Here is a 27,509-nt window from a genome sequence, read left to right on the forward strand (position 1 = left end):
CGAGTTGTGTCACGCTGTTTTCATTTGAAGGTTATCTTCAAATTAACATGATTCTAAGACGGTCCAAGATTGCTTTCTTTCACTCCCTTCTCAGTGAGAGCGAGCAACCTCGAACCCTCTGTGAATCAGGCTACCTTCAAATGGGAGGGAACCTAAAAATAATAGTTTATTTAGGGAGAAAAATATAATAAACCACAGAATAAGGAAAGATGGAAAAGATTAATATAGAACACGAGCAACGCCTTATTTCATGTTTTTTTTTCTGTAGTGCCCATTCCCTGATGTCAAGCCAAGTCAGATCCGCACCCAGTACCGTGTCCGGGTGGGGTGGGGATCACTATCTCCACAACCAAGCACGGTCTAGACTGGACGCTAGACTGTGGCTCACGTGCAGACTGGCTCTGGCTCGTGGACTCGCGGAAGAGGACGGTGGAATGGGCAAGCTTGGAGGCTCAGCAAGAAGTGTTACCAGCGCTATAGGGTCCTGTCTTCATCACTGTCAACAGGGTAATTCGCAATCAACTTTCAATCTTCCTGTGTGTCATCTATAGAAATATGAATCAGATTTTACTGCCCTAGGGTACAGTAGCTGTTACTACAGAGGCAACTTGGTCTTTTTGCTCTGCCTTGACCGTAGTGTTGACCTTTTGCATGCCTTCTTAAGAATATATGATCGCAGGCTCAACTGCAATAACCGCTATTGCAATTCAATGTTGAGTCACCCAGTACTAACATGAGACAAGCTGAAGATCAGAAAAATAAAACCAGGGGCGGATCTGAGATGACCTGCCGCTTTCTAATACAACTGGTATTCTGCAAAAAAGTCAGTTATGCCATTCCTTAGTGGTGCACCCCCTCCTAAGAACAATCCTGGATCCGCCCCAGAAAATTGTAATTATTTAGAATGCTGGAAAATAACCCGTGAATTTCCTTCTGCACCTTATTCCTAGAAAAGAAATTTGGGAGCACACGAGGCGAAAATATAATCATTTGATCAGACTTCTTTTTACGTATTTATGTATAGCAATGCCAGACTTGGAGCAAATAACTTTTCTTTGCCTCAACGTAACAATTTTCTGTACTTTTTTTTTAACTTTGATTCATTGAACGAACTTGAAACTCTGTCCAACAGTATACTACAGACAATGTTGCCTTGATGGACCGCTAAGCTCTCAATACTAACATTTAAAGAAATGCTTGGCAATAAGTATGGAGAATTTATATATCGATATTCATTGCAGGTCTGGACGAGGCTGAAGCATTCGGTGACATTGAGCTCATGGCGGAATTTTCTCTCCTGAGTATGGTGCAGAATTTACAGCGAGGAAAAATGGGAACTGACTTGCTGGACACACTAGAGGTAATATGTTGTTCAAACAAAGAAACGTTATAAGTACGTTTAACTTCATTTTAGCAGGTTTTTGTCTTTTTGCGGGGTGAGCAAGACTTTTACCAATTTAGACTGCATCAAAGAAAAACTAGTGAAAAATAAACGCGCGATTATTTTCAGTTGTTTTCAAAGACAATATGAGTATATATTGTAAATTGCTTAGCTGCCATAACACATTGTGCCTTCCGTTATTTTATTAACATTCTGTTTAACTTAGCGTCACATTCAAAATCTGACACAAGTTTCTGAAAGAAGTGCTTTCATTACGCTTTCCCTCCAGAATGGGAAATACGAGACAAACATTTTCAAGTTTGTCCATATTATAATCCATTTCCATCCTCGGCATCGTTAGTCATCTTCACTTCCTAATGAGCTCCTGTCCTTTGCCAAGTACTGTTCTACAAAATCAAACCATTATTGTTGGGTTTCCTACTGGCAAGCCTCGCGTTTTCGTTAACTGTCCATATTGTATTGCATTTCCATCCTCGCCATCGTCACTCATCCTTACTTGCTAATGGGCCCCTGTCATTTCTTGTATGCTGTTGAGTGTTCCACAAAATCAAACCATATTGTTGGATTTCCAAAATCTGGTATGTGTTTTAGCATTTTCGAAATCATACTAAAACAGCTGTTTTTTCTCCCTCTTTCTTTCTGTAGAATATTATTTTGCAGTTGGAGCAAAGTCCAGCACTGTCCTTCTCAGGCAGACTGTTATTAGTTCTATCAATCATTCAACATGCTGATATCAGACCTCCATCACACGAATCCTCCACGGTGCCTTATCTGAACGACTCTCTTTCCGCGTACAAACGAGCGATGGATCATCTACTTGATCAGGTAATCAGGCCTTATTACGATTTACGCCGCCATCTTGGGTCGCCATATTGCGCTGCCATCTTGGGTCGCCATTTTGCGCCCGCATCTTAGGTCGCCATCTTGCGCAGCCATCTTGGGTCGCACTTTTGCGCCGCCATCTTGGGTCGCACTTTTGCGCAGCCATCTTGGGTCGCCATTTTGCCCCGCCATCTTAGGTCGCCATCTTGGCCGCCATCATGTTGCAGTACGCATGCATGATACATATTTAGTGTTTGTGTGCGAATGTAGTAAAAAATATTTTCGCCAGAATATAGTCTCCTGTAGACGCTATTTACAGCAACGCAAAAAAGCTAGCAAATTATTTGGAGGAGTTATATCACGGACGACACATCAAATATAAGCCACAATCTTCACCATGTCTTAAAAATACGAGCAGCATTTAACTTATCTCGCAACATTGTTGCATTGTAAGTTGTAAAGTGTTGTTGCGCGTATTACCTCCCGAATTGCAAGTTGCAGCAACAGGCATGTTGCACAAAGTTTAACTCATGTTCGCGCATTACGGGAGGTAATACGCGCAACAACGCTCTACAACTTGCAATGCAACAATGTTGCGAGACATATTGAAGGAAAATGTTTGCCGTATATATAACTGGACTTTGAAGGAACACTATTACGGGGATTTGAATGCTTTTCGGTAAAAAGTACATAAAATTGGCGAATAGGTCTTCCCGTACATGAAATGCACCTAGTACATCAAGATGGAGATATAAGTAAAGGAAGAGGGTAGCCTTAATAATTTTTAGGTGTTTTTCCAGTCCACAAGGACAAACTTGAAAAAATCAGCCTGACTTTTTCAAGTTGAGATCTTAAGTTCCTGATGGAAACACAATAATATCACTTGCTTATCGCTTCAGTACACTTGCATTGTGATTTTTAACAAAATTGAAACACAATTCGTAGTTTTCATATGTCTTTAGGCTCTTGAGTTTTGTTGTTGTTGTTGTTTATCAGTTCATTGACGCCTTTTTTTTTTTTTTTTTTTTTTTTTTTAAAAATTGTTTTCTTTCTTTTCCTCTTGTTAGTTGACTCAGCTGGGAAGCGATGTAAATCTCGTGGAAATGTCGCCAGTCAGCCCGCTACATAACATCTACTTTCAACAACTTCAACCTCTTATTGACTTGAAACTTCGTGTCGGTCGCGCGCTTACAAAGCAGGTTACACTGACTAAACGAGACTCAAACGTCATTCCAGCCGAGTGGCAGACTGCAGTCAGAGAACTGGAACTAGGGCTTGAGCTGGCGAGGACGACGGCTTGTCAGCGGAAACCTGTCGAAGCGCAGCTGTTGTTGACTCTTGGTAAGTCTGTGCAGTTGCCAATCAACACCAACAATGGTGTGTGGACTAGTCTCCTTCGCAGCCGTTGTCTGGCTCGTCACGCAACGTTCAGGGCGAGAAGCATTGCCTGACGACTTAAATAACGGCTGCATAGGAGACAAACACCAACCAAACCTAATGTAATAACGTTTCAGTTAGAAACCCTTTTTGGTTTCTTTTTCTTGCCTGGACAATCCTAGACTCCCTCGCTCGTCACGCAACACACCCTCTCCCAAGAGTTGCGTGACTACTGAAATAACGGCTGCGAAGTAGACTAGGACAATCCAAACACCCAAAAATAAACGTGACTGAAGAGAGAAATTGTGTTACACAACTGATCCTTCTGAATTTTTGATATTGTGTGCGAAGTGCAATCTTTCGTTCACAACAATTTCTTTCGTGCGTAAATTTAAATGTTCCGAGTGTAATTTTTCAATGGTGATGCTCGAACAACGATCAAGAAGCGTGAGAAAAACAACAATTTGAAATAACAAATAAATAGGTAACAAAAATTTACTTTTCAAGTTTGTCAAAATTGCATTCTATTTAAATCGTAAGTTGTCTTTACTTCCTGATTGCTTTACTGCCCAGTTCTGTTCAACAAAATCAAAATCATCGCTACATGTAATAGGGTTTTTGGAAATTATGTTGCACTAAACACTAGTTTTTGCTGTTGCGCTGTTAACAGGCCAGATTCAAAGACAGATGCTCCAGGGCGGCCAGTTAACTCCCAGTAGAGTAGTCAACACACTAGTAGAAGCTGTACAGTGCACCTTTATCTCTGATCACGACCTTGGGTAAGTTTGTTTGTTTAATTCTTTACGAGTTATCCGGCCTCACCATGTACTGTACAAGCCCCTATGACAGCCATTCATGATCTCACCCCACCCACCCATTCCATGAATACTTTTGAAAAGGCTGGCCCCAACACCGGGAACTTAAGATTGTGTGAGAAGCCGAAATAACGTCTGCGTAGAAGGCTACGGGACTGGACGGGACGGGAACTTCGGGACCTTGCTCTTTTCAAAAATCTTTGCCGCTGACATTCCAAATGAATTACTTGTCTTCTTTGTTTTCATTTTTTAAACTCCCGTTGCATCTCCTGAAATTTCCCCTTGTTTTCTTTATTCGCTAGTTTAATGAAGCAAGCGTATCTGGAAATGGCAATGGTCCTCATCAGAAACGCCAACACACTCAAACCTCCTAAAATACCGGACCAGGCTCCCCGCACGCCAGAATCAACTCCCTCAGGCGCGAGAGAAGGCCGTAAGCTTAGCAAGAAAGGTAGTGCTAAGGAAAAGGATCGCAAGGACAAGGAGACGAGAGAGAAAAACAAAGAACTCGAGAAGGAGATGAGAACGGCTTGGGCTGCTATTCGAGCTGCGGGCGTGGTGTCTTCGGCTCAGTATAAAATCGGGATTTTCACGGGTGATCCCGAAATAACTGCGTTAAAACTCTCCGAAAAGGCTGCGAGCGCCGTCCCAGGCCTCGCGCTGTTTGACCTTCTGGGTACTGATGACGTCATTAAAAACTCGGAGGATGGAGCGCTGGTTGCTCAGGATGGGATCGTTACCATGGGAACCACCATCAACAATTCCAACCGCGTGCAAGTCACTTGGCTTCATCTCCTCGGCTATCTGTCGGTGCTTCGTCGGCAATGTTCGTACGCGGCGCTCGGAGTGCATTCGGAAGACGAAGAGATGTCGAAGAAGGGAAGCGCTGCAGTGTTACCCTTGTTCAGTGCTAAGAAGGCTCTGAAACTCTCCAAGATGCATTCGTTTCTAAAGAACGAGCTGGATCCGTATGCGGCGGAGTGCTGTGGTGTTTACCCTCCTGAAGTGCTGTCCAATTATGGACCTTCAAATGGGCCCCAGACTATGGTGACCCAACCTTCACAAATGGACCTAGCGGGAGAAACCTCAAAGAAGACTGGTGAGAACATTATGGTTTTTGTTGTGTTATGGGGAGGGCAGGGAGGAGAGAAAAAGACGCATTTTACATGGTTTATTGTGAGCTGTTAACAGAACTTGCACTCAACAGCACATATACAGCTTAGAACGCTTAGAAACAAGACTTTAGTCAAAAATCTTCGAATGATGTATGTGAAGACATATGCCAGCCCTCTTTAACAAAACAGCAGTGGAAAGTTCTTTTTACTGTTGATTGTTTGTTTTGTTTTGTTTTTCGAGCCTTACATCTCCTCCATACTATTTCTGTTTTGTATTTTAACTTATTTGTAATAAAAATCGGCGCAAGTCAAAATTTGGTGTTTCGAATTATATGTTTCATATTGAATACAAAGCTAGTGCATTCACTTACCTTCAAAGCACGACTTCCATAAGAAATTTCTCCGATAAACCGCTAACGCTGGAAATGTCAGCCAGTTTTAGTTTAAACAGAACTAAGTTTAGCTTTTAATCTTATTACTGAGAGATTCTGCAAGGGCCTAACTTCCAGACTGTCATATAAAGTGATTTGACTCTCATTGTTTTTTATTATTTTATTTTCCACAGATTTCGTAGACAAGTCCACCAAAGCAGGCGACTTTGAGATGTGTGTCCAATGGTTTCAGCCAGAACTCGACTGTGTGTCCGTGGAAGATCCTGTAGACACCCAGTCACAGCGCTGTAGAGCTATGTGTATCTTGTACGCCTTCAACAACAAGGCACTTGACTTGACCCTGAACCCAGTCTCCTGCCAAGTCAAGGCCGGACTCTGTCACGTGATAGAGTCTGGGGCTCAGGCCCTTCACGAGAAGCTTATGTCGACGTTGGAAACTGCCGAGAATGATCTGGCGCCCCCTGTGCAGACTTCACAGGCGGTGATTGGAACTACTGAACAGAGTAGAGGTATTATTGGCATTTAGAGAGCTGTGCACCCAGTTTGGCTTATATTTACATTGGAAAATGCATCCTACACCGTTTACAGAAGAGAACAAAATTACTAAATTCTGATTGGTCAGTACAGAAGGCAAAATTACTCCGAGGATTTGCTTTGATTTTTTGGGGGCGTACAAGGGACTACGAAGATTGCCGAACAAGAGTCGCAGTTGTCCGAAGAGGACCCGAGAACTTTCCGAAGATTTTCGAAAACCATCGTCAGGTCGCCAAATATTTCCGATTTTCTACGAAAATTGCCAATGATAGCCCGATGTCTTATCCCTATGGGATTACCTGTACAATTCCGTCAGTCGATCGGAATTTCAATTCTCCTTACTGATTGCCATACATTTCTTTTAATGTAAGTTTTGAGAATTTGGTTTAACATCAAGAAAAAATCCTGTTGTTAATAATTTTCTATATTTTCATCACCTCTGTGCTTGACACAATTCAGGTCGTCCTTCAAGAACAGATCCCGCCCAGCTAACAGTCCCTGGGAACGTGGAACAGAAAGCGTCCTCAACAGGAGCCACCGCACGTAAGAAGAAGAGTATTGGGATAAGGGCCTTGTCAGCCAAGCTGAGAAAGGACGACAACATAAGGGCCCTGCTGAAAGAGCACCTGAGTGAAATACGTGCCTTGCTACGGCATGAAGTACCTGCCCCAGTTGAGGTAAGGGCGCGTTGTCAAGTTTTGATGGTTGTTTGGGTGTGAAGGTGTTTTAGCACAAGGCAGTCACACTTTGCTTGACCTGTGGGTTGTCTGTATTTAAGCAAAGGAAATTACAGTAAATCGGGATTAACTCTAGCTTTTCGCCTTAGAGAGGTGTCCACCTTAAAGAGAGTTCAGTTGAAAACAAACAAGTGAAATTTGACACCAGGACCAGCCAGGCAACCGTCTTTGCCTTAGGAAGATGTCCGCTTTGAGAGATTTGACTTTACCTTGATAATTCCTAAGAATATAAATCTAGGCTTAAGGCTCTTTACACATCCATTTAAAGAGAGACAACTAAATTGATGTAAAGAATTTAACAGAGGTAGTAAACAGTATAGTTATTTACACCTTGAAAAACAAAAACCTACTTCTACACTTCGGGAAATTTCCATCCTCTCAGTTTTTACTATTCCCTTTTGTGTTACAGGAAGTTCCATTTGAGGTTAGCCTTCAGAACGTTGCCTGCTTAGAAGCCATGTTTGATCCAAGCCGTGGAAATATTGGAAAAACAACGGAAGCGTTTTATACTTGGCTTTCATCCCTCATGGAAAATTAACTTTGGCATTTTCACTTGTAGTTATCGAACAAGATATTGTGCATATTTTGCAAAAGGGCACAGTCAGCAAGCTCTAAACTGTTTTCTTGAAAGTAGTTTTTGATAAATTTTCATGTTTGAGAGTTCTTTGCAGAAGTAACTATAAACTTCAAGTAAGGTTTTTAGCGTTGGGTAGCAGACTTGTCTAACACGTTTGAAGCTTGTAAAGCCTGCTGGACCTGCACTAAGTTTAAAAGAAAGATTGCAAACAACGGTGTTCTATAAAATAGTGTGCAATTTGAATTATTTATTTCATGTAAACCACATAAGCGTATTGAAATACATTTTGAGATTTCACTTTGTGTAGACTGATTTTTTTAGGTTAAGAAAGCTAAGACACTGTAAGGTGCACTAGAGCCCGTTACAACTTGGTTTTCCTGTGCGTTCCCTCGTCTATTTCCTCGTAAGTTCCCCATTGCGTCCTTCCTTGGGTTACCTGTGGGTCCTCTACTACGTTCATCGTGCATTCGCTGTAAGATTATCCTAGATATACCGTAAACCGTCATGTAATTCCTCGCGTGTCTCTTGTCCTTTCCCGGTGCGTTCATTTTCGTTCATTTTCGTTTCCGTACGTACGCGTTCCCCGTGTGTGAAGCTTGATTTACACTGACGCATAATTTTTTACGTGCGTGAAAAAATTTAGAGACAATTTATGAACGACGCGTGTAAACGTGTACGCAAGTCGTTCATACATTGTCTCTATTTTTTTTCAAGCACGTAAACGCACGTAAAAAAATTACGCGTCAGTGAAAATCCACCTTTACGCTATACGCAACCCTGTGTACTTTCCCATAGGATCCCGCTGTTCTTTAATGCTCTTTAGGCATTGGTTGTGAGTTCTTAAAGGCGTTTCCTTGTCTGTTTTACCGTGCGTTCCCTCGTGTCTCCTTCCACGCCCCTCCCCCGATGCGTTTCTTGTGCACTTCTTTCCATTTCATTAAAGTTATGCCTTACGTTCCCCAGTTCTGCCATACGCAGCATTCCATGCGTTCCGGGGTGGAGAGGGGTTTTCTCCCACGTTTCCTGCGCATTTGTTGTGTAGTCTTAATTCTGTTTCCTCTTCCGTTTTACCGTATGTTTTCTGTGCGCTCGCTGGGTGCAGTCCCGCGCGTTCCTCCTGCGTTCGTGGTGAGTTCCGTCCTATGCTACCTGTGGGTTCCCCTGAAATGCTTTTCTTCATGCTCAAATCATACGTCCATTTGTCCCCTTGCCTCGCAATCAATCAATCAAGCTGAGAACCTAAGAAATGCCGAAATCTCAATTGATACCCCTTTGAAGGTCAATACGTAGGGTGACAGTCGTATTTATTCAAATCTATTTGTCAACTTGTTGTTCCCAATCTTTTTCATCGTCACTCAAAATTTGAATTTGCATTGCAAATATTTTACCCTTATTGACTATTCATGTTCTTCACCATCTTTGCACGAGGAGTTTTGAAGTTTGGCTTCTTGCTTCAACTTCGCTTAATAATGCTTCTACGTTAGAAGAATCGCTGCCTAACATGTCCCAGACGGAAACTTCTATTAGTACAACTTTCTGGAGTTAAATTAGACGGCATGCGGGTCTTTAAGGCCAAAAACAGCAAGGCAATAAGAAGATTTGAGGTGCAGACACAAGCTCTCTTGACGTGTCACGGTATGTAATCCAAACGTTACGTTTTATTCTCCACTTTAGTAAATGTACGGTTAAAATAATTTCGTATACTTTAAGACATTTTTTTCGACTCAGAATTGTTTGCCCGTTGGAGTCCTATTCTTGTTGATAATTTCTTTGCACCAAGAGAGCGTTACATTACGTTACGTTACGTTATCATTTTGTTACGTTACTGTAAAAGGGAACTATAATCAGTTATAATTTGCTCATCAAATTATCTTTTTGTATTTCTCATCAGGCAGACTAGAAGTACGTAAAATGACAAATCGGAACATTACGTGAAAGAGCAGTCAAGTACATCTATGGCAGGTTAGTTAATGTTTCTTCTCTTAATCTTGAATGGAAATACAAGAGTGTATTATATCCAGTACGGGGAGGAGAAATTCCTATTCTTGTTTATATTTCTTTCCATTAAAAGAGTACGTCTTTATGTTACTGATGTTGTGTTATGTTACGGTAAAAGAGAACTATCACCAGTAATAGTTTTCTAGCAATTTGCTCATCAAATTGTTTTTTCATATTTCAGCCTGAGCAGGCAGACATGAAGTACATAATGTCGATTTCGTTGGAACATTGAAAGATCAGCAATGGAGTAAAAGACATATGTTGCAGGTCAGTTCAATTTTCTTTTAATCTTAAATGGAATTTTAAAGTGAACACTCAGTACGGTTGTCAATTCGGTTGTTGCTAAGTAACAAGAGGTATCGTCATGGCGACAGGATGACGTAATATTTTTTCGGGAATTCTAGTTCTATTTCTGATTGGACAAAAAGAATCAAAAAAAATTTCGGATACGTTTACGAAAATTTGCCAAAACGTAAAGTTGACTACTCAATGTTAAAAACTAAGCCAATGTATACCAAACCGCATATTTAAAACATGCTGTCTTTTACAACTGACCCTAGATCGAACTATTGATTCTCCACAATGATTACAATGTTTATTTCATTATTAGTTTTGAGAATTTTGTTGTTCACCAAAACAGAACTGAAAGACTATTTGATAACTTCATTTGTTTTCATCACATTGTTCTTTTATCACTGTATTTATATTGTAAGGGTGAATTTAATTTCAATCACATTTTTTAAAATTTTTTAAAAAGCAAACATGGCAAAACAATTACACCCACATCGTGTCAATAACTGATAACTGTTGGACGTTAAACTAAATTGAAACGCTTAAGACAGTTTCCTTTGTTTCACCCCTTTTTTCTCTCCGAATTGTAAAAAGATCGAAAGAAGGTAGTGGAACAATTCATGATAAATCATGTTTCGATTTCAACATCCTTACTGACAACTGACATATGGCTCAAAATTAACTGACCAATCATGACCAACTTTGACAGATGGCTTAAAATTTTAACCGTGTTTCGATCTTAAATTCCTTTTTTGACAGTGGTCAGATTGCTTAATTTTTTAACTGGCAAATCATGTTTCGATCTCAGCATCACATCCTTATTGACATCTGACAAATTTCTTGAAATCTTAACTGAGAAATCATGTCTCGATCTCCACATCCTAATTGACAACTGTCAGATTGCTTGTTAAACTGCTCTTTCGATCTCAAATTCATTTTTGACAACTGAAATATGTTTGAATTTTTAACTGACAAATCATGCTTAGATTGGACTTCCTTACTGACAAATGACAGACCGCTTAAAATTTTAATTGACAAATCACTGAGAAATCACTCAAATTTGACGGGTGACTTGAAATTATAACTGACAAATAATGTTTTATTCTCAACATCCTTACTTACAACTGGAAGATGGCTTGGAATCTAAATTGAAAAATCATGCTTCGATCTTAAATTCCTTATTTGATCCTAAAAGACATCTGACATATAACATAAATTTTAACTGAAAAACCATCTTTCGATTACTGACAGCTGACAGATGAAGTGAAATTTGTTTCGATCTCAAAATCCTTACTGACAAATGACATGAAATTTTTACTGACAAGTCATGTTTTGATCCCAACATCCTTACTGACAAAAATGACAAATACGTAACTGACAAATGACAGATGATTTGAAATGTTTGATTGACAAATCATGTTTTAATCTTAAACTCCTTATTGACATCTGACAGATTACTTAACATTTTAACTGATAAATCGTGTTTTGATTGCTGACAACTGACAGATGACGTGAAATAATGATTGGCAAACAATGTTTCGATCTCAACATTCTTACTGACAAATTCTTTAATTGAAATTTCATTACTTGAAATTCTACCGAACAAATCATGATTCGATTTCAACAACATCCTAACTGGCTTGAAATTTTGCAAAAAAATCATGTTTTGATCTTAACATTCTCTTTGACAATTGACAGATTACTAGCCTACGAATACAGCCGCCTCTCATTCGCGTCCCTCAACGAAGAGCGAAACGCGAGTCTCTCTTCGCGTTTCGCTCTTCGTTTCGGGACGCGAATGAGAAGCGGCCGTATTCGCAGGCTAACAGATTACTTGATATTTTCACTTACAAATCAGTTCGATTTCAGCAAACTAACTCGCTTGAATATTGACAGATAGCTTGAAATTTTAACCGACAATGTTTCGATCTCAACATCATTTCGACATCTTACACGTGACTTTAAACTTAAACTGACAAATTATGTTTCGATGTCAACATCCTTACTGTCAACTAACTAATGACAGATATGCTTTGTTTAAAGGACGACAGATTTGTGATTTTTAATTGTCACATCGATACTTCGCTCGTGTTGATATTTTAGTCAAGATTCTTACAAACTAATTCCTTATGAGAAAATACACTTATTAAAATGTCGAGCAGATCAGTCAGTTGCTTTTCAAACCTGCAATTTTCAATAGTGATCCACACCTAATTTCTCCCAACAATATCAATACATTGTCAAGCAAACATGTGATGAGAATAAAGAAAATCATTAACTGGGGAGGTATCCAAACAACCATCATTGAGGAGAATCAATGAACGAAAAAATCAAAATCCTGATCGTAAAACTATTTTTTCAAAATTCTTCATTCGTGCAAGACGTGGCTTTTTTACTGAGAAAGCACGATCTTCAAAAAATGTGTTTAAATTGTTTTGCCTTTAACTTATATAGGCAAAGGAACAATTAGAGAAGGTTTGTTAAATTCGACATTTGTATTTCTTTCAGGATTACAATCAAGACAAGGAAAGGACGAAACAAGACAAGACAAGAGAAGAAAATCGTTCTTCTGAAGGGAACACAAGACAGTGGAACACATCAAGGCGGATTTGAAGAATTGAATGCAATCAACAGTATGTATCGTTATTAGACGCCATTAGAAAAACCTGACATGTGACTCAACTTATCAATGAGATGCAAGCCCAGAGAAATTTACATTTTGTTGTTGTTGTTGTTTCTTGTTTTCGTTTTCGTTTTTGTTTTCTGTTTTTCTTTTACCTTAACCATTTTACTTTTTAAAATCAGTCAATTTGACTTTAAATTTGGAACGGGACATTGACATTTATCTCGACAAATTCTCGTTCGAACGTAATCTAACGCGCTTGCATCTCACTGAATATTTTGAGTTAACATTGTTAGGTATTAGTAACTTTTTTCGGCGACATTTTAGGATGGCAAAAACTTTTCTTCCAATTAGATAATAAAAAAGGGTAAACAAAAAGGCTGACTAGGAATCGGGCTGCTCTAAAAAAATTTTACGAAGTAGTTTTTGGTTCATTCTATTTTTGTCACAATGTGATTGCGGCGTGCGTGACTCTTGAGAATTAGCGGTGTTGCGTTATATTGTCGACCGTTGTGAATATATTAAGCACATTTTGTACGGAAATTATTCAAAAACTCGTGCGCGAAATGTTGCGTTATTTCAACAATAATTCAGTAAGTCGAGAATATAAACTAGCTTTTGGTTTTTTGTTGCCTTGTTCAGAAAGACGACAAAATATCAAAAGTCGGTTTATATTCTTTATTTGCTGAATTAAAAGTTGAAATGCCGCAACATCTTTGATTTAGAACATGAATATATTTTCTCTGCGGCCGATAGCGTAACGCAACATTGCTTATTCTTAAAAGTCACGCGCGCCTTGATCATAATTTTCAATTTTATTTTGCAAGTCAACTTTGTTTTACTCTGGCAAGGCCAATTTTTAGTTAGCCTTCGCGTTTAACTCAGGCCGCAAGAATTTTTACTGATGAATTTCAGAATGAATTGTCTGTTTGCCAAATTTGCAGCCAAAACTTATTTTCAAAGGCAAATTGCTTAAATTCGGTAAAAACATAGTGAAATTGTCTAGAATATAAGCTAATTACTTCAAGTTTGTATTGAACAAAATCAAAATTTTCTCATCTGCAAAAATGTTTTGTAGACATTGTCTTGAAAAGCCATAATTTCTTTACATGTAAATTTCGATGAAAACATTTTGATATAAGCTTAATTGCTTTGCGTTTATGTCGTACAAAATTAGAATAAAAGTTTTCTTTATTAAATGGAACTTTTTTTGCCAAAACTTTGCTTACAAGGTAACCCTTGTCAAAATTTTGAATTTTCCCGCCAAAAAACTTAGAAAAATAAGGGCGCTTAAAATACGCATGCGCCGTTTTTTATTTTTTCTTCCTTTGAATCACTGTCAGTAAATCCTTGTTGAAAATTTTAATTTTCCCACCAAAAATTACGGGCGCCTAAAATACGCATGCGCCTTTTTATTTTTCATGTTAATATTTCTAATTGCTGTGTAATTACATGTTACTTTGATTCACACAATAAAATGAATAATACTCAAAGTCGTGTGTCTTCTTTTGTCTCTTTTATTGATCTCAACAATACTTAAACTAAATAAATACAAAGTCAATTGTTCACAAATAAACTTTAATTAGTTTATTGAAATTCAATTAAAGTAATTACAAAGGTGTGAAGAAAAAATTCTTCCTATATATACTAAGACTTTTGGCGGGAAAATTTGAAAAAATTTGCACAGCGTTTCCCCTGACAGCTTTCCTGACAAAAATTTTAAGGTGGTACCCCCTTGAACTTTTCCCGCCAAAAAATTACAACATACCCCATCTTATACACAAACTGGTTGAAAAATTTTGATGCCAAATGTAAAAGCTTTTGCAAACGATACGATTTTTGAATCCAATCTCTTGTTTATGTACAAGATGGTGTATTTCATGATGATATCTTGTTAAATAGTCAGCCCTAAAACGACGAGCAGCTAGAAATAAATTTACGGAAATGAAACGAAAAGGTTAAAATTTGTACAACTGCAACGTTCTGCACAACTTTGAGAGGGTGAAAGCACTTTTAAATCGAAATATTTAAGAAAATTTATAACGCCGGGTAATTTGCACCCCAACTACATAAACTCTCTTAACTATAGCGATTCAAAAATGTCCCCACCTTTTCAATGTTCAAACAAGTGTGCTGAAACTTTACATTTGTAGTAATTTTAACCTGCTCGTCTCATTTCTGTAAATATATTTCTAGCTGCCCGTCGTTCAAGGCATTACTATTTAACGTGATATCATCACGAAGTATATTTCAAGAATGTAGCAGTGGCAAGCCATGAGTACGAAGGAAAGGAAAAATTAAGTCCGCGTAAATTTTAAAAATATTTTATCTAACACACGAGTAAATTCCGTAACTTCCGTACACTTTCAGCCGATAAAAAAATAAACATTTCCGAATAATTTTTAGCCAATTTGAATTGTGTTTGTGGCTTACCAAGTTATCTTCAAGAAATAAATTGAGCCATATCAAAACCATTTGTTTCGGTTTGCTACACAGAAGACGAACACGAAGCAAAAACTATCATCGCAAAATCCAGAGAAATTTAGGCGCGACTTGAATTTAGTGCAAGAAATTTCACAAAAACACAAAAAAACATGTTTCGAGTTATTTAAACAGAATTCAAAATCTCGATCGTAAACTTCCGCGCTTCCTAATTTCACTGTTTGTCTCGTGTAGCAATCAGAAACTGGTTTTGACAAAAGCTCGGATACATTCAGTGAGGCTCTAAAGATAAATGTCTGGTTATCAAGAAACACTTCAAAATGTATCGCTATTCTATACCGTACGTAAATATTTTGGATAAAAATGTTTGCCAATTACGAACGAAGGCGAACGAATTATTTGAATAAAGAAACAATTCCGTTTTTTTAACACGAAGGCGCACAATAAAAGGGACTTGACCCCTCCCATCTTCAACACTCAAATTTGCATTACAGTTTTGCACGTGGAGGTAGAACTTTGCAAAAAAAAATGTTTTGTCCTCTTCAAATCTCCTTTTGACATAAAAAAAACTTAAAACTTTTTAAATGTTCTCAAGGCTTGTTCCGTTTGTCCTCGACAAGATGAAAATTTATTTTTTTTAGAAAAGATACTTGTTTAAATTATTTACTTCAAATGTGAACTTTGAACGAGTTTGAATTAAGGCCAGTAAACACAACTTAATTTGGTAATGTCGTGTTAAAATTCCACCTTCTTAAATGTTCTCAAGGCCTTTTTCCGTTTGTTCTCGACAAGATGTAAATTGAAACTTTTAGAAAAGAAACTTGTTTAAATTGTATGCTTCAAATGTGAACTTTGAACGAGTTTGAATTTGGGCCAGTAAACACAATTTAATATGGTAATGTCGTGTCAAAATTTTAACTTGTTTTGCCCGTTGCAGATGTTTGTTGTAAACGAAAATAATTCAAGAAAATGTTAAGAAAGGTTTGGTTTCTTGATGTAGCTAGAATGTTTATTAAAGAAAAATGACAAACTTTGTTAAAATGATAAATTTTCAGCTGAGTTTAGTTTGCTTATGACTGACAATTGAGCCCTTTTGTTCCCTGGTATGACCCATGTTAGAGTGCGCTTCGAGTTAAAAAATAAATAGATCGAGATATTATTCGTAGTTCGACGTTTTTGCTATTTTCCAAACTAAAACCAGACATAATTCGTTACAGCCTCACCAAAAATTACAAGAGAACATATTGGGTTTCTGATTGATGTTTCATGTATACTTCCCTCCCAAACAACAACTGTCATCCAAAACGATTCCGTATCGAAAAACATTTGAATGAAATATTCTGCCGTTACAGTTATTTTTAGTATATGAACATCATTTCAGAAACCCGATATCTCTCAACATTATTTTAAGGTGGCTCTGCAAGTCGAGTGTAGGTGTGCGCCGTCCAGCACTTAGGTGCAGCAAACAAAAATCAAAAAGGAAATTTTATATTGCGATCATGTCAACTATTGTTCAAAATATTAAGATTTACCGAAGTAAGTTTTAATGAGAAATCACCTTGAAGGAATTTGCAAACAAAATAATTTGGAAATTAATCATACAATCCAAAGCTTGGTTTCTTGGTCTGTAATGTTTGAAGATTTGAGATGAAGAAAAGTAGAAAAAAATGTTATCAGTTTTTATCGTAATAATCCTTCAAAAACATTATGTGTTTGATAGTTGCAACAAATTCAACGCGATCATTTTTCTAAATTAATTTTGAGCAAGGAAATTGCTCTCCAACAAATAAAATTCATATCTCAGTAATTAAAAATATGCTGTCGGAAAAGTTTTTTTTCTAAGTTGGCTTGTTGGGTACAAAATAAAACGTTCAATGTTGACGTGCTTTTAATTTAGATCTCCAAGTCAATTATATCCAAACATAAATTGTTTTGATTGACATGATCACGTAACCAATAGTAACAAAAAGCCATTTGCCACGACGGTTTGATTTCAACATGCAGTGCCACCTTAAAATACTCTGCTATTGCCTTGTCACATGTTTTCAGAGCTTAGGAATATTGTAGTTTCAGTCGAAAAAAAAAAAAAAGAAGGAAAACAAGAAGCTAAACAAATGTGTTTGAAATATTCAATTTCATGAAGAAAGTTGAAAGCTTTTACCCGTGAAATAGATACTAGACAACACATTCTGACTGTTGAATTTTTCATCCACGGGTTTTGTGAAATTGTTACTGATACGGTTCGCTCAAAAAAGCTTCTGAAAACATGTAAAGACAAAACATCTTAAAACCTTTCCGATAAATATGACAGAATTTAAATTCAATACTGTTTTTGTCCGCGTTTAAATTCCTCTCAAATGAAAGTAATAATTCAGTCAAAAAAACATATATCCAATTGGCCTACAATAATTTTAGATATCGAGCCCAATTCTATCACACAAAACTGCCATTTCTTATCGGAGAGATTTAAGCGTTACTTAATTCTCAAATGATATTCTTAACTTTGTGTTATTCACTCCAGCGTCGGACTTTTACTTGCTTGAATTCTTTCACCTCCCCTTTTTTGCTGATATTGCTTTCTTCAAGACTTTCTCGTTCTGAAAGTTAAAGAGGTTAAGAAGATATTAGGAACAAACCCAAGTGTGTAAACTCTCGAGGACCAGACATGTCTTTCAGGAATGAAAACAGGTCTTAATAAAAGAAATAGTACAAGCACGCCGCCTAGACAAACTTTGATAAAGAAATATTTTCATGAAAGAAGGCAAACTCTAGTTTGTCGAGATGATGAAGGTTTCAAAGTTAAAGCTTCCAATTGTAATTTGTAATTTGCAAAAGCACCGAAGCATTTTACAAGAGCTTCGACACGAAACGTAAACCGAGTCAGTAAGCGCACGTGTTAAGACTTGAAGCAACATTTACCTAGCAAAAATTTTATACTTCGCTCTAAATTTAAGTAAAATTCCAAGAACTCACCATTGATAAGAGCAGTGTGGTGCTATGTTCCTCCAACCGGCGTCAGCATTTCTTCTCCAAAGTTTCTTCTCGTCAAGGAGGGAGCGCTTCACATCTTACCCCGTCCGCGAATTTCTCTGACTGACAAACAATCACCTCGGATCTGCGTGGTCATGAATATGGAAAATAAGATTGGACCAATGGTTAGCAAACAAGTCACATAGCGGCAACGTCTCTGCATGCTTGCACTTTCTTGTGCTACATTTTTGCATATGCATTGTTATGGAAACTACCTAAAGCCACAATAAAACATGCGCTTTCTTTTGCAACTTTTAAGCGACATGTACTCCTAGGCTGTTTTTTAATTCCTTTTGACTGTAGAATAAGATCTTCGATATATCAAGAGAAATGTAAAAGAAAGGAGACCTTATTGCACTAATTTCCCACAGGGTTGAAATCATTTGTGGATTTGCGCAATAAAAAAAATTGAAAAGAAGTCATTAAAATATATCCTCTTTAAATCTCTACTCAATTTGTGAAATTACTCACATCATTTGAAGCCAAAGTGCCTTTGTGTGCATTTCTTCAAAACTTTTGTTTCACTTGTTTGCTCCACGTCTCTTGTAAGCTACACGCCCCCACCCCCCACCCCCCACCCCCCCAGCCCATCACCATTTCCAAAGGTATTAAGCCAAGACAGTTTATTAAGGTAGTTAAAGGTTCTTACTTTTTATTGTTACTTTTTTAAAGACGTGTTATTGAACAGAAATAAACCTCAAACAGTCTACTTTGTCTATTTTCATGTGCGCTGATTTATTCATAATTGTATACGAGCTTCGCTTTAGTTGAACTGTCCCCCATTCCGATTAAGACCCCCTTATCCACAGTATATAAGGCATAAAAGTCTGAAGAGTTGATGCTGTCAAAAATGGTCTTTTGAAATTATGCTCTGAACGTAGCTCAAAAGTTGCAAAAAAAGTTGTCAGAAACAAGAGAGGATCAACTACTTCATCCTCTCTTGTCAGAAATTTGAATGCGTTCGCTCGTCTGTTGCCGAACGTTTCTTGTGCGTTTCCAACCAGGTCTGCACCGAATTAGGACATTGTATCATGCCGCTAAGGTGCTGAAAATGAATCTTTTCTCATCGTCTCTCGTGCCGAGACCTCCCGACTAAGAAACACCAAAGGTCCTGGGAGCCAACATGGCGGTGACGGGTAAAATTGGCAATAAGTTCACTTGTGTTTCGTCAAAACTCTGATAATTTACAAGCCTAAAGGGCGATGGAAAATTTAACTATTGTGGTAAAATGCAACCCACAAAGCACCGGTGTAATGTTGGGAGTCATCCCAGTGTTGTGTGCCAGCCAGGATTGGGTGTTGGACCTCTCTCCTCCGCAGAGGCCTCTTTCGTGTTTCGCACGGGCTGGGAAATAGGGAGAGGTGAAAAGAAAGCGCGCGGAGCCTGCAGAGAATCGAAACGAAAGAGCGCGGGGGCGCTCCTCCTATTTTTCATTTTTCGCCTTCCTCCCACCGTGTTTTAAGCCTTCCCACACTAAAGGAGCCTCTGCGGAGGAGAGAAGTGTTGGACTTAGTTGGATGTCGGTTGGGACAAGGTTCAGGTTACGGAAGAAAAAGGGGTCGCAAGGAGAACGCCAAGGGAATACCTGGCAAAATAGACGCGGGGAAACGTCCTGGATTGTGTGTCGGCCTATTGTTACGCTCGCTATCTGCACAAGCTATGATTGCATTCTTAAGCTTTAGATATAAGCGTACTGATGAACCGATGAATATACTGTTGTTTTTGTACCAGTCAGCTTCACAAGTAGTTTTAAATAGGTGTAAAGTAAAATTTAGGCCAAGAGATAAAAGTTTAAATGTTTATTTTATAAACAAAACGAGATATACAAGATGTGCTTTTGTTCTAATGAAGGGATACGTATTACCGCCTTTTTCTCAACTATATTCTTCCATTCTTGCAAGAAAAACTGCTTCTTTCATTCGCTATTTTCACTTTAAAAGTGTTTTTCAAGTTTGCTTCGCTCCAACATGAATCTTTAATTTATTTACATAATTATGTACATCTCAAATAAATTATGCGGCCGTCATACATTCAAGGTGTGTGGTGCTACACACCCGCCGTGGTTAAATATATCCTCAGCGATTTTCTTCAATTCTTCGTCTCCGTTTTTCTTTGAACCTGATGGATCAGAAGGAAAAAGTCTTATAAGCGTTTTTGCACATTACACTGTTCACACGAATAAATTTTAAATTTTCACATGAAAAGTGCATGTGTAGATAACTTGAGCCTGACACATTGCCTGTTCCCGCCTTTGTCAAAATATGCGTTGGCCTGGTTCCGATGTCATGTGCATTATTACACATTTTATGAGAAAATATGCGATTAGTTGTTTATAGCATAACGGGAGCTAGTGTGATCAAGCCAGAAAGTTATCTTAGGCAATCTTCGGGATCCCTTCGGAAATATTTGCCGACCTCCCTATAACGATCGAAAATCGAAAATCTTTGGAAGACTTTGGGTGACTTTCTGAAGTCTCGGAGTTTGAAATCTTTGAGTGAACTCGTATAACCTTGAGAGTAATTTCAACTTTGAGATACAAATATTAGCGAAAACAGCCCTGTCTAAACAAACAGAGTTCAGTAAATTTGTCCTCTATAATAACGCATGGTGTTGTCAAGTTCTTTGTGGTCTGATAAAAGAACTATAAGTTGATGATTATCTTTATTCTCATCAGTTGTCTCCTTGACAATGTATAGATACTGTAAGGAGAAATTAGAATTTAGTCACTCTGGGAAATTAATACTTAACTCGTTCCTTACCTGATTTGACTTCTTGGAAGAGAGCATTGTTGGCGTGGTATTTTTCTTTACATATTGTATCTACAAGCAGTGCCTGCAGAAGGAATGAACAAAACATGTAACTACTGACGCTTTTTATTTTCAATAGCTGATAACAGTCATGGCAAAAATTTAAAAATACGTAATACAAAAGGCAACCGTTCAGGGCGTAAATTAGTCCAACTAAACTGATCTTTACTAAAGCTAAAACAGGCCATTGGTTGAACACAGGCACATAAAATAGCAACAGTCAGTCAGTCAGTCAGTCAGTCGGTAAGTTGGTTAGGCAGTCAGGGTGACAGACAGACAGACGGTCAGTTACTCAGTCGGTCAGAGAGTAAGTTAGTGAGTCCTCCAGTCATTCAGTCACTTAGTCAGTCAGTCAGTCAGTCAGTCAGTCAGTCAGTCAGTCAGTAAGTCAGTCAGTCAGTCAGTCAGTAAGTTGGTTAGGCAGTCAGTTAGATAGACAGACAGACAGACAGACAGACAGACAGACAGACGGTCAGTTACTCAGTCGGTCAGAGGGTAAGTAAGTGAGTCCTCCAGTCATTCAGTCACTTAGTCAGTCAGTCAGTCAGTCAGTCAGTAAGTCATTCGGTCAGTCAGTCAGTCAGTCAGTAAGTCATTCGGTCAGTCAGTCCGTCAGTCAGTCAGTCAGTAAGTCATTCGGTCAGTCAGTCCGTCAGTCCGTCAGTCAGTCAGTCAGTCAGTCACGTGCCAGACGAACTACTGTCACACACCTCATGACTGGCGCTTGGTAATCCCTGGTTGATGGATCTTGTTGCTCTGGATATCACAGCAGTCATGCCATACAAGTTGATTGACACATCAGCCATTCTCTTCAGCAGCAACTGTTCTTCAATGATTTTCTACAAAGAAAAAAAATGTACAATCAAAAATTTGTCAAACGTTAAGCACAACAAGGGCTTTTATCCCACCTTATTCACTTTGGTTTTGCTTTTCAAGATTGTCATAAGAAAACTGCTTCAGAAATGGAAATTACGCAACAGAAAGATTTCTTTTCAATAGGAGTCTACCTTTCCAAACTTGGACAGCAACTTTTCAGATATCCTTCCAAAGTCGGCAACATTCTCTTCCAACTTTTTAACACTCTCCTGTAAAATTGAAGGTCTAGGTCAAACTGTTTACAAATACCATAACCTGTTGAATAGCTTTTAAGCTGTGGCATGGATACTCAGCATGTTCTACTGGAGATTTACGAATCTCATGGCTCTCTTAACGTTGTCTATTTTAAAATTATTCCACGTGCGTTGGATATGAGTTGGCTCTAGCTATCCCATGTCCAACAACAACGAGTGGAATAATCGTTTTAAAAAACACCAAAAGAATTGCAATATTTGAGCTCCCCGGCTGTTTTTGCTGATGCGTACACTTACCATATTTGTGGTCCATGGTACAAAAGCTTATATATCTTGGGCTGTAAACCAATCAAAACGTAGGAATTGCGGTTTTCACTTGAGTGCCAAAAGTAATTCGCGTTTGCACTGGTTTTGCATTGCTACGCTTAGTGATTGGTTTAAAACTCTCGCTTCACTTTCTAAGCCAATCAGAAGTAAAACCAAAACCAATCGTGACTCGCTCACACACGTTTTCCCGCGCTTCGTGCCGGCTACATGTGTTTGCTTCGAGTTTTAATTGGTTTACTGGATTGTCTGTGTTCTTTGTGATTGGCTAGAGTGATTACTTTGGTTTTGGTTTTACGACACTCAATTGAAAACTGCTCTATACCATGGCTAGTTTTTAACAATCGCTGCTAGAACACGATCACGTACTCGTTTTCCTTGAAAAAGTAAATTGATCTTGATTTTTGGCTTAAAAATTCCAAACATTGTAGGTTTCGTACTGTTATTCTTTGTAGTGTCTTACTCTACTAACCTCAAATTAAAACTGATCGTTGTTTATTTGTTAATTTAATACTCACTGCTAATTGAGGATGTGTAACGCTTGCAATTTCTTGAAGGTTTCCCTTCAGCCCTAAGGCATAAAGAGCTCTCTTGGTAAGGAACTCTGTCATAAACTCTATATTACCAAAAGGGTTCTTGATATACCTGACAAAAAAAGGATGAAGATAAAACAATGTGAATTGAAGATTGCCACAGTACATCCAAGTTCAGTCACACCCTTTCGATCAAAATATTAGCTCTCCAAATAGATTCTTATATTTGTTTTGCTGTTAGTTCTGAGAATTTAGTTAGCCTAGTGGCCCATCAGGCTGAAGCTTATCCAAGTTTCCTTAGCATGCATGAAGCGACTAGGAGTATTTCAACTCCCCCGAATGGGATGCAAGTCCATTGCAGGGTTACCCCTAGCAGTAAATTCGCCAGCACTTATACAACTGGGTGGAGAGAGAAAAGGCACTGTGAGAATAAAGTGTCTTGCCCAAGAACACAACACAGTGACCCAGTCAGGGCTTGAACCCGGACCGATTGATCCAGAGTCTAACGCACTAACCATTAGGTCACCACGCCTCCCACAGAATTTGGCAAAATCAAGGCAAAATACTTGGTTGATGATTTTCTCTATTCTCATTACCTGTCTACTTGAAAATGTATTGAAATGTAAGAAGAAATTACATGTAGATATTGAGAACTAAAAAGAGTTATGGAAGCCATGTTGGGCATCTTTTGGATATCAGAAGCAACCTCAGCAAATTTGTTAGCAAAACAGATACCGGGTAAACTGTAAACTCAAAAGGGCACAGAAAGAAAACAAAATAGATTTGAAGTTGAATAGGTATTCATGGCTTTGTTAGAAATAACCAACCTATTTCATAAAGAGGTAAAATCAATCAATTTTTTTAGAGCCCTATCTAGAGAATTGCTTTTAAAGATAAATATTTTTTTGTCTGTTTTTAATCACTTACTTCACCATTTCTTGCAACTGTTTTCCTGCGTGCTGCATCCCTGCTAGTGCAATGTACATTCTGAGGATCTCATTTGTGCCCTGTGAAATAAGAATACCGTAAAATTGTGGTTATAAGCCCCCCTGGTTATAGGCCCATCTAACTAAAGACCAAAAAATACATCCAGTTATAAGCCCCTCCAGATAAAAACCCCCCTCTTTAGAATGACAGTACTAAACAGCGTAAATATTTCTTTATTTTGACTTTTTAACTTAAAAACGTATTTCAATTGACACTGCTGTGGCTTGTTTCGATACCATATTTTTATTCCACTTAAAAGCCCCCCCCCCCCCACCGGATATAAGCCCCTCCATTTATAAGCCCACCCAAAAACCCCAACGAAGTTCTTTAACCCCAGGGATTATAACCAGAATTTTACGGTATCCAAAAACGTTTTTTTAATGGAATTAATATAATCATGCACATTAAGCTATATTTCTACATTTATCGCACCATGCCGGATACAATGCAATTCAACAAAACAAAAGTACATTTTGATAATCACTAACCTCAAATATCAGTAAGATTCTTGAATCTCTCATCACTCTTTCATATGGATACTCTTTCATGTATCCAAGTCCTGAAACAACACATCCACATAAACCTCAAAAAACTTGAAACATGTATAGCATAGAAGGCACTGCTCAGTAGCTTACAGGTAAATGGTTATGCACTTTATTATTAAACATTAGCCATGATATATTGCAATCCGTGTGTTTTGATTGGTTTACAGGCCATGGTATATGAGCTCATCTATCATGGACCACAAATGTGGTAGGCATACACATCAGCGAGAACAGGCGGGGAGCTCAACAAATCTTTGGGTGTTTTTAATAAAACAATTATTCCACTTACAAATGCATGTTGGATATGAGATGGTTATAGCCAACTCGGAACCACGCACCTAGTTGGCTATCTACCATCTCATATCCAACATACGTTCATGGAATAATTGTTAAATACTCAGTAAAGAAGTCTATCATGTGAAATACCTCCTAATATCTGCAGGGCTTCATTTACTCCAACCCACAAACCTTCTGAACCATACACCTAAAATAATAAGAAAATTAAAAATAAAAACATTAAACAATCTATGTGAATACATAGCCTTTTGCAAGCATTGCTTTCTCTGCATGCGTTGCGTTCCTATAATGAAAGGTCAATATTATAGGACTGCAGAGCGTGCAAATGATGTTATGCTAAAATTATGCTGAATATGATGTTAAGGTTGCAGTACTCTGTACTAAGGTTATCTATAGATGGTTCCATACATTCTGAGCATTGTTCTGGCAATTTGTTAAAAAATGATGTGTTATGTTCCTTAAGTGCTGTCAGGAGTATCTTTTGATTATTGGCAAAAACTAGTTGCTCTCTGGAAACAGCCTTTCTTCAAAAGCAAAGCGCGCGAGGTCTAAAAATAGAATGCAAATGAATTAACCCCCAGCACGAGGCACAGAAAACATCAGCGTGTTTTGAGAGATATAGAGGGAATCTGGGCAAAGTTTTTGTTTTAATAAAGTGTTTTAGAAACACCGGCTGTTTTAGAAAATGTTTAAGGAAAATCGTCCGCCATTCTGGTTTGTTTGTCTGAGTCTTGTCTGAGTCATGACGTCACTTCCGCGCTTTGCTATAAGATTTGTCACACCTAGTTGATCATTCAAAATAAGCATCCTGCTCAGTCAATAGGAGTTTTATCACCTGACTCTTACTAGTAAATGGGTCTGTTTTCTACTGAAGGACCTGTGTCAGTGACCTTACCAGCACTTTACAATGGTGACCTTATGGTTAGTGTGTTGGACTCTTGATCGAGTGGTCCAGGTTTGAACCCTGGCTGGGGTCACTGTGTTGTTTTCCAAGACACTTTACTCTCACAATGCCTCTCTCCACCCAGGTGTGTAAATGTATACTGGTGAATTTAGTGTTGGGTGTAACCCTACGATGAACTAGCATCCTATATCCAGGGGGGAGTAGCAATACTCCTAGTCGCTTCAAGCTACTGAAACTGGGAAAAGCTCCGGCCTGATGGGCCACTAGGCTGAAACGCAGACTTTTCAGCATATCCAGAGTATATCAACTTACTTTACACATTGCAGCCTCAACAGATGCATCTTCTTCACCACAGTCCAACATTCCTGTTGTCAAGTACGACATGGATTCTATGGTGTACTGCTTCAATGTCATGCGAGCAAATTTCTCCTGATTGAGGCAATAATGTATTTAAAATAAACAACAATAAATAAATAAATATGTTGCTGCTTAGAATTGCACTGAACATTATACTGTAAGGTTGCTCAAGAAAGTTTTTATTTTTTATAAATTTACTGGCTTGATGTGTTGCAAGATTTTTAATGAGTGCATTTCTTGGAGCAAGGATGGAATTTTTATGTATCAGAACTGGCCCATTATAATACCTGAATCTGTCCAAATTCTGATAAATTCCTGTTGAACTGTTTCCTTGATGTGGCGTGCTCTGTAGCTGCCTCTGAAATAAAAACATGTGGCACTGTTAATGACTGTTTGAAGTTATACTCAATGAAGGAGCGAGTAGTATAGAGGGAGTCACACAAATACCACCTCGAATTAGACGCTTTATCGCAGCTGGAGTTTGTTTTTTGGCAAGTTTTAATGAGTCACGGTAAATTTCCCGACTTTGTTTACCCACGCGGAAAAAAACAAAATTTGCATACCATGTTTATGGGGGCGCATTTTTTTTTTCGACAACCAATTTTTCGACAACCATTTTTAGAGAAAGGACACATCTTAATTGAGCGAGCGGCGGAATGTTAGCCGTCATGCAAGTGACATCAAAAAAGCGCGTGACTGTCACGCCACGCGACGCTTTTTAGACAGGTGGCGATGAGTCATGATATTACAACGTCTAAAAATATTATTCGGGGAAACCCCCGACACCCACGCACAAATTTGCATGTCAATTGAACATTTGTGCTTTTTAGTTACATGGCTTTCAGCAAGACCTTGTTGACCGCGAACAAAGCAAGTCAATTTGACGAGTTTGTTGAGCAACAAATTGAGCGAATGCCTCAAATATCGGGCCCACTTCGTGAAGTTGTCCGTAATATACTGGATGAACCGATCCCGCTTGAAGTGCAAAAGCGTTTGCTAAAACCGATGCTTTCCCAAAAGTATCACCCAAAACCCCCTCAGCGACTTCGTCGCAAGGAAAAGAAGGAGCAAAAAAGGAAGAACATTCAAAATGAATTTGATCCTTTTGTACCACACGAAAATCGGGTGGTTACAAATTATCAGAATGAGATTTTAAACCTTCTGGATGTCGCGGAATACGAGGGGGAGGAAAATAGTGGCCGGCGTTTTATTCGATGGCGCTTTATCAGAGGTTTGGAAAAAGACCTTACACCAAACTTTATGGAAAAAATTCGAGAAAATGTAAACACAGCGTTTTATATCAGGCATACTTACGCGTATCGGTTGCGCAACATTGATGATGATACGGTCATTGTTTACTACATTAACAAAGGCTCACCTTGGATTAATAAGCTTTCTGCAGCGGAAAAATGGTTGACCGAACAGGAGACAAAACGCCTAGCGCCTGACAATATTAAAAGACCTTCTACAAAGTGGAAGTTTGAAAGCTTTTTTAATGTTGATGTAAAGGTTGTGCTTGACCGACCACCG

General features: G+C 38.4%; 2 protein-coding genes across 2 annotated transcripts in view; one reads left to right on the forward strand and one right to left on the reverse strand.

Moving 5' to 3' along the window:
- Positions 1-7,767, forward strand: part of LOC144628645 (cilia- and flagella-associated protein 54-like) — a 50,054-nt gene extending 42,287 nt beyond the window's left edge. Inside the window, exons 51-59 of the mRNA XM_078486788.1 lie at positions 269-507; positions 1,242-1,360; positions 2,048-2,227; positions 3,292-3,565; positions 4,272-4,380; positions 4,719-5,515; positions 6,097-6,432; positions 6,917-7,134; positions 7,604-7,767. Coding sequence (XP_078342914.1) covers positions 269-507; positions 1,242-1,360; positions 2,048-2,227; positions 3,292-3,565; positions 4,272-4,380; positions 4,719-5,515; positions 6,097-6,432; positions 6,917-7,134; positions 7,604-7,732 — 2,401 coding nt within the window. The 3' untranslated portion in view covers positions 7,733-7,767. The remainder of the gene's footprint in view (positions 1-268; positions 508-1,241; positions 1,361-2,047; positions 2,228-3,291; positions 3,566-4,271; positions 4,381-4,718; positions 5,516-6,096; positions 6,433-6,916; positions 7,135-7,603) is intronic.
- Positions 7,768-19,976: 12,209 nt separating this feature from the next.
- The window catches only part of LOC144628600 (complex I assembly factor ACAD9, mitochondrial-like), a 29,374-nt gene continuing 21,841 nt past the window's right edge, over positions 19,977-27,509 (reverse strand). Inside the window, exons 11-20 of the mRNA XM_078486719.1 lie at positions 26,267-26,337; positions 25,935-26,051; positions 24,848-24,905; positions 24,365-24,435; positions 23,817-23,896; positions 22,875-23,001; positions 21,970-22,047; positions 21,673-21,801; positions 20,915-20,987; positions 19,977-20,273 (exon numbers count right to left, since the gene is read on the reverse strand). Of these exons, the coding sequence (XP_078342845.1) occupies positions 20,179-20,273; positions 20,915-20,987; positions 21,673-21,801; positions 21,970-22,047; positions 22,875-23,001; positions 23,817-23,896; positions 24,365-24,435; positions 24,848-24,905; positions 25,935-26,051; positions 26,267-26,337 (899 nt within the window). The 3' untranslated portion in view covers positions 19,977-20,178. The remainder of the gene's footprint in view (positions 20,274-20,914; positions 20,988-21,672; positions 21,802-21,969; positions 22,048-22,874; positions 23,002-23,816; positions 23,897-24,364; positions 24,436-24,847; positions 24,906-25,934; positions 26,052-26,266; positions 26,338-27,509) is intronic.

This window comes from Oculina patagonica, chromosome 10 (genome assembly GCF_052425735.1).
Source record: "Oculina patagonica isolate OP01 chromosome 10, crgOcupat, whole genome shotgun sequence".
In the NCBI taxonomy this organism is placed as follows: domain Eukaryota; kingdom Metazoa; phylum Cnidaria; class Anthozoa; order Scleractinia; family Oculinidae; genus Oculina; species Oculina patagonica.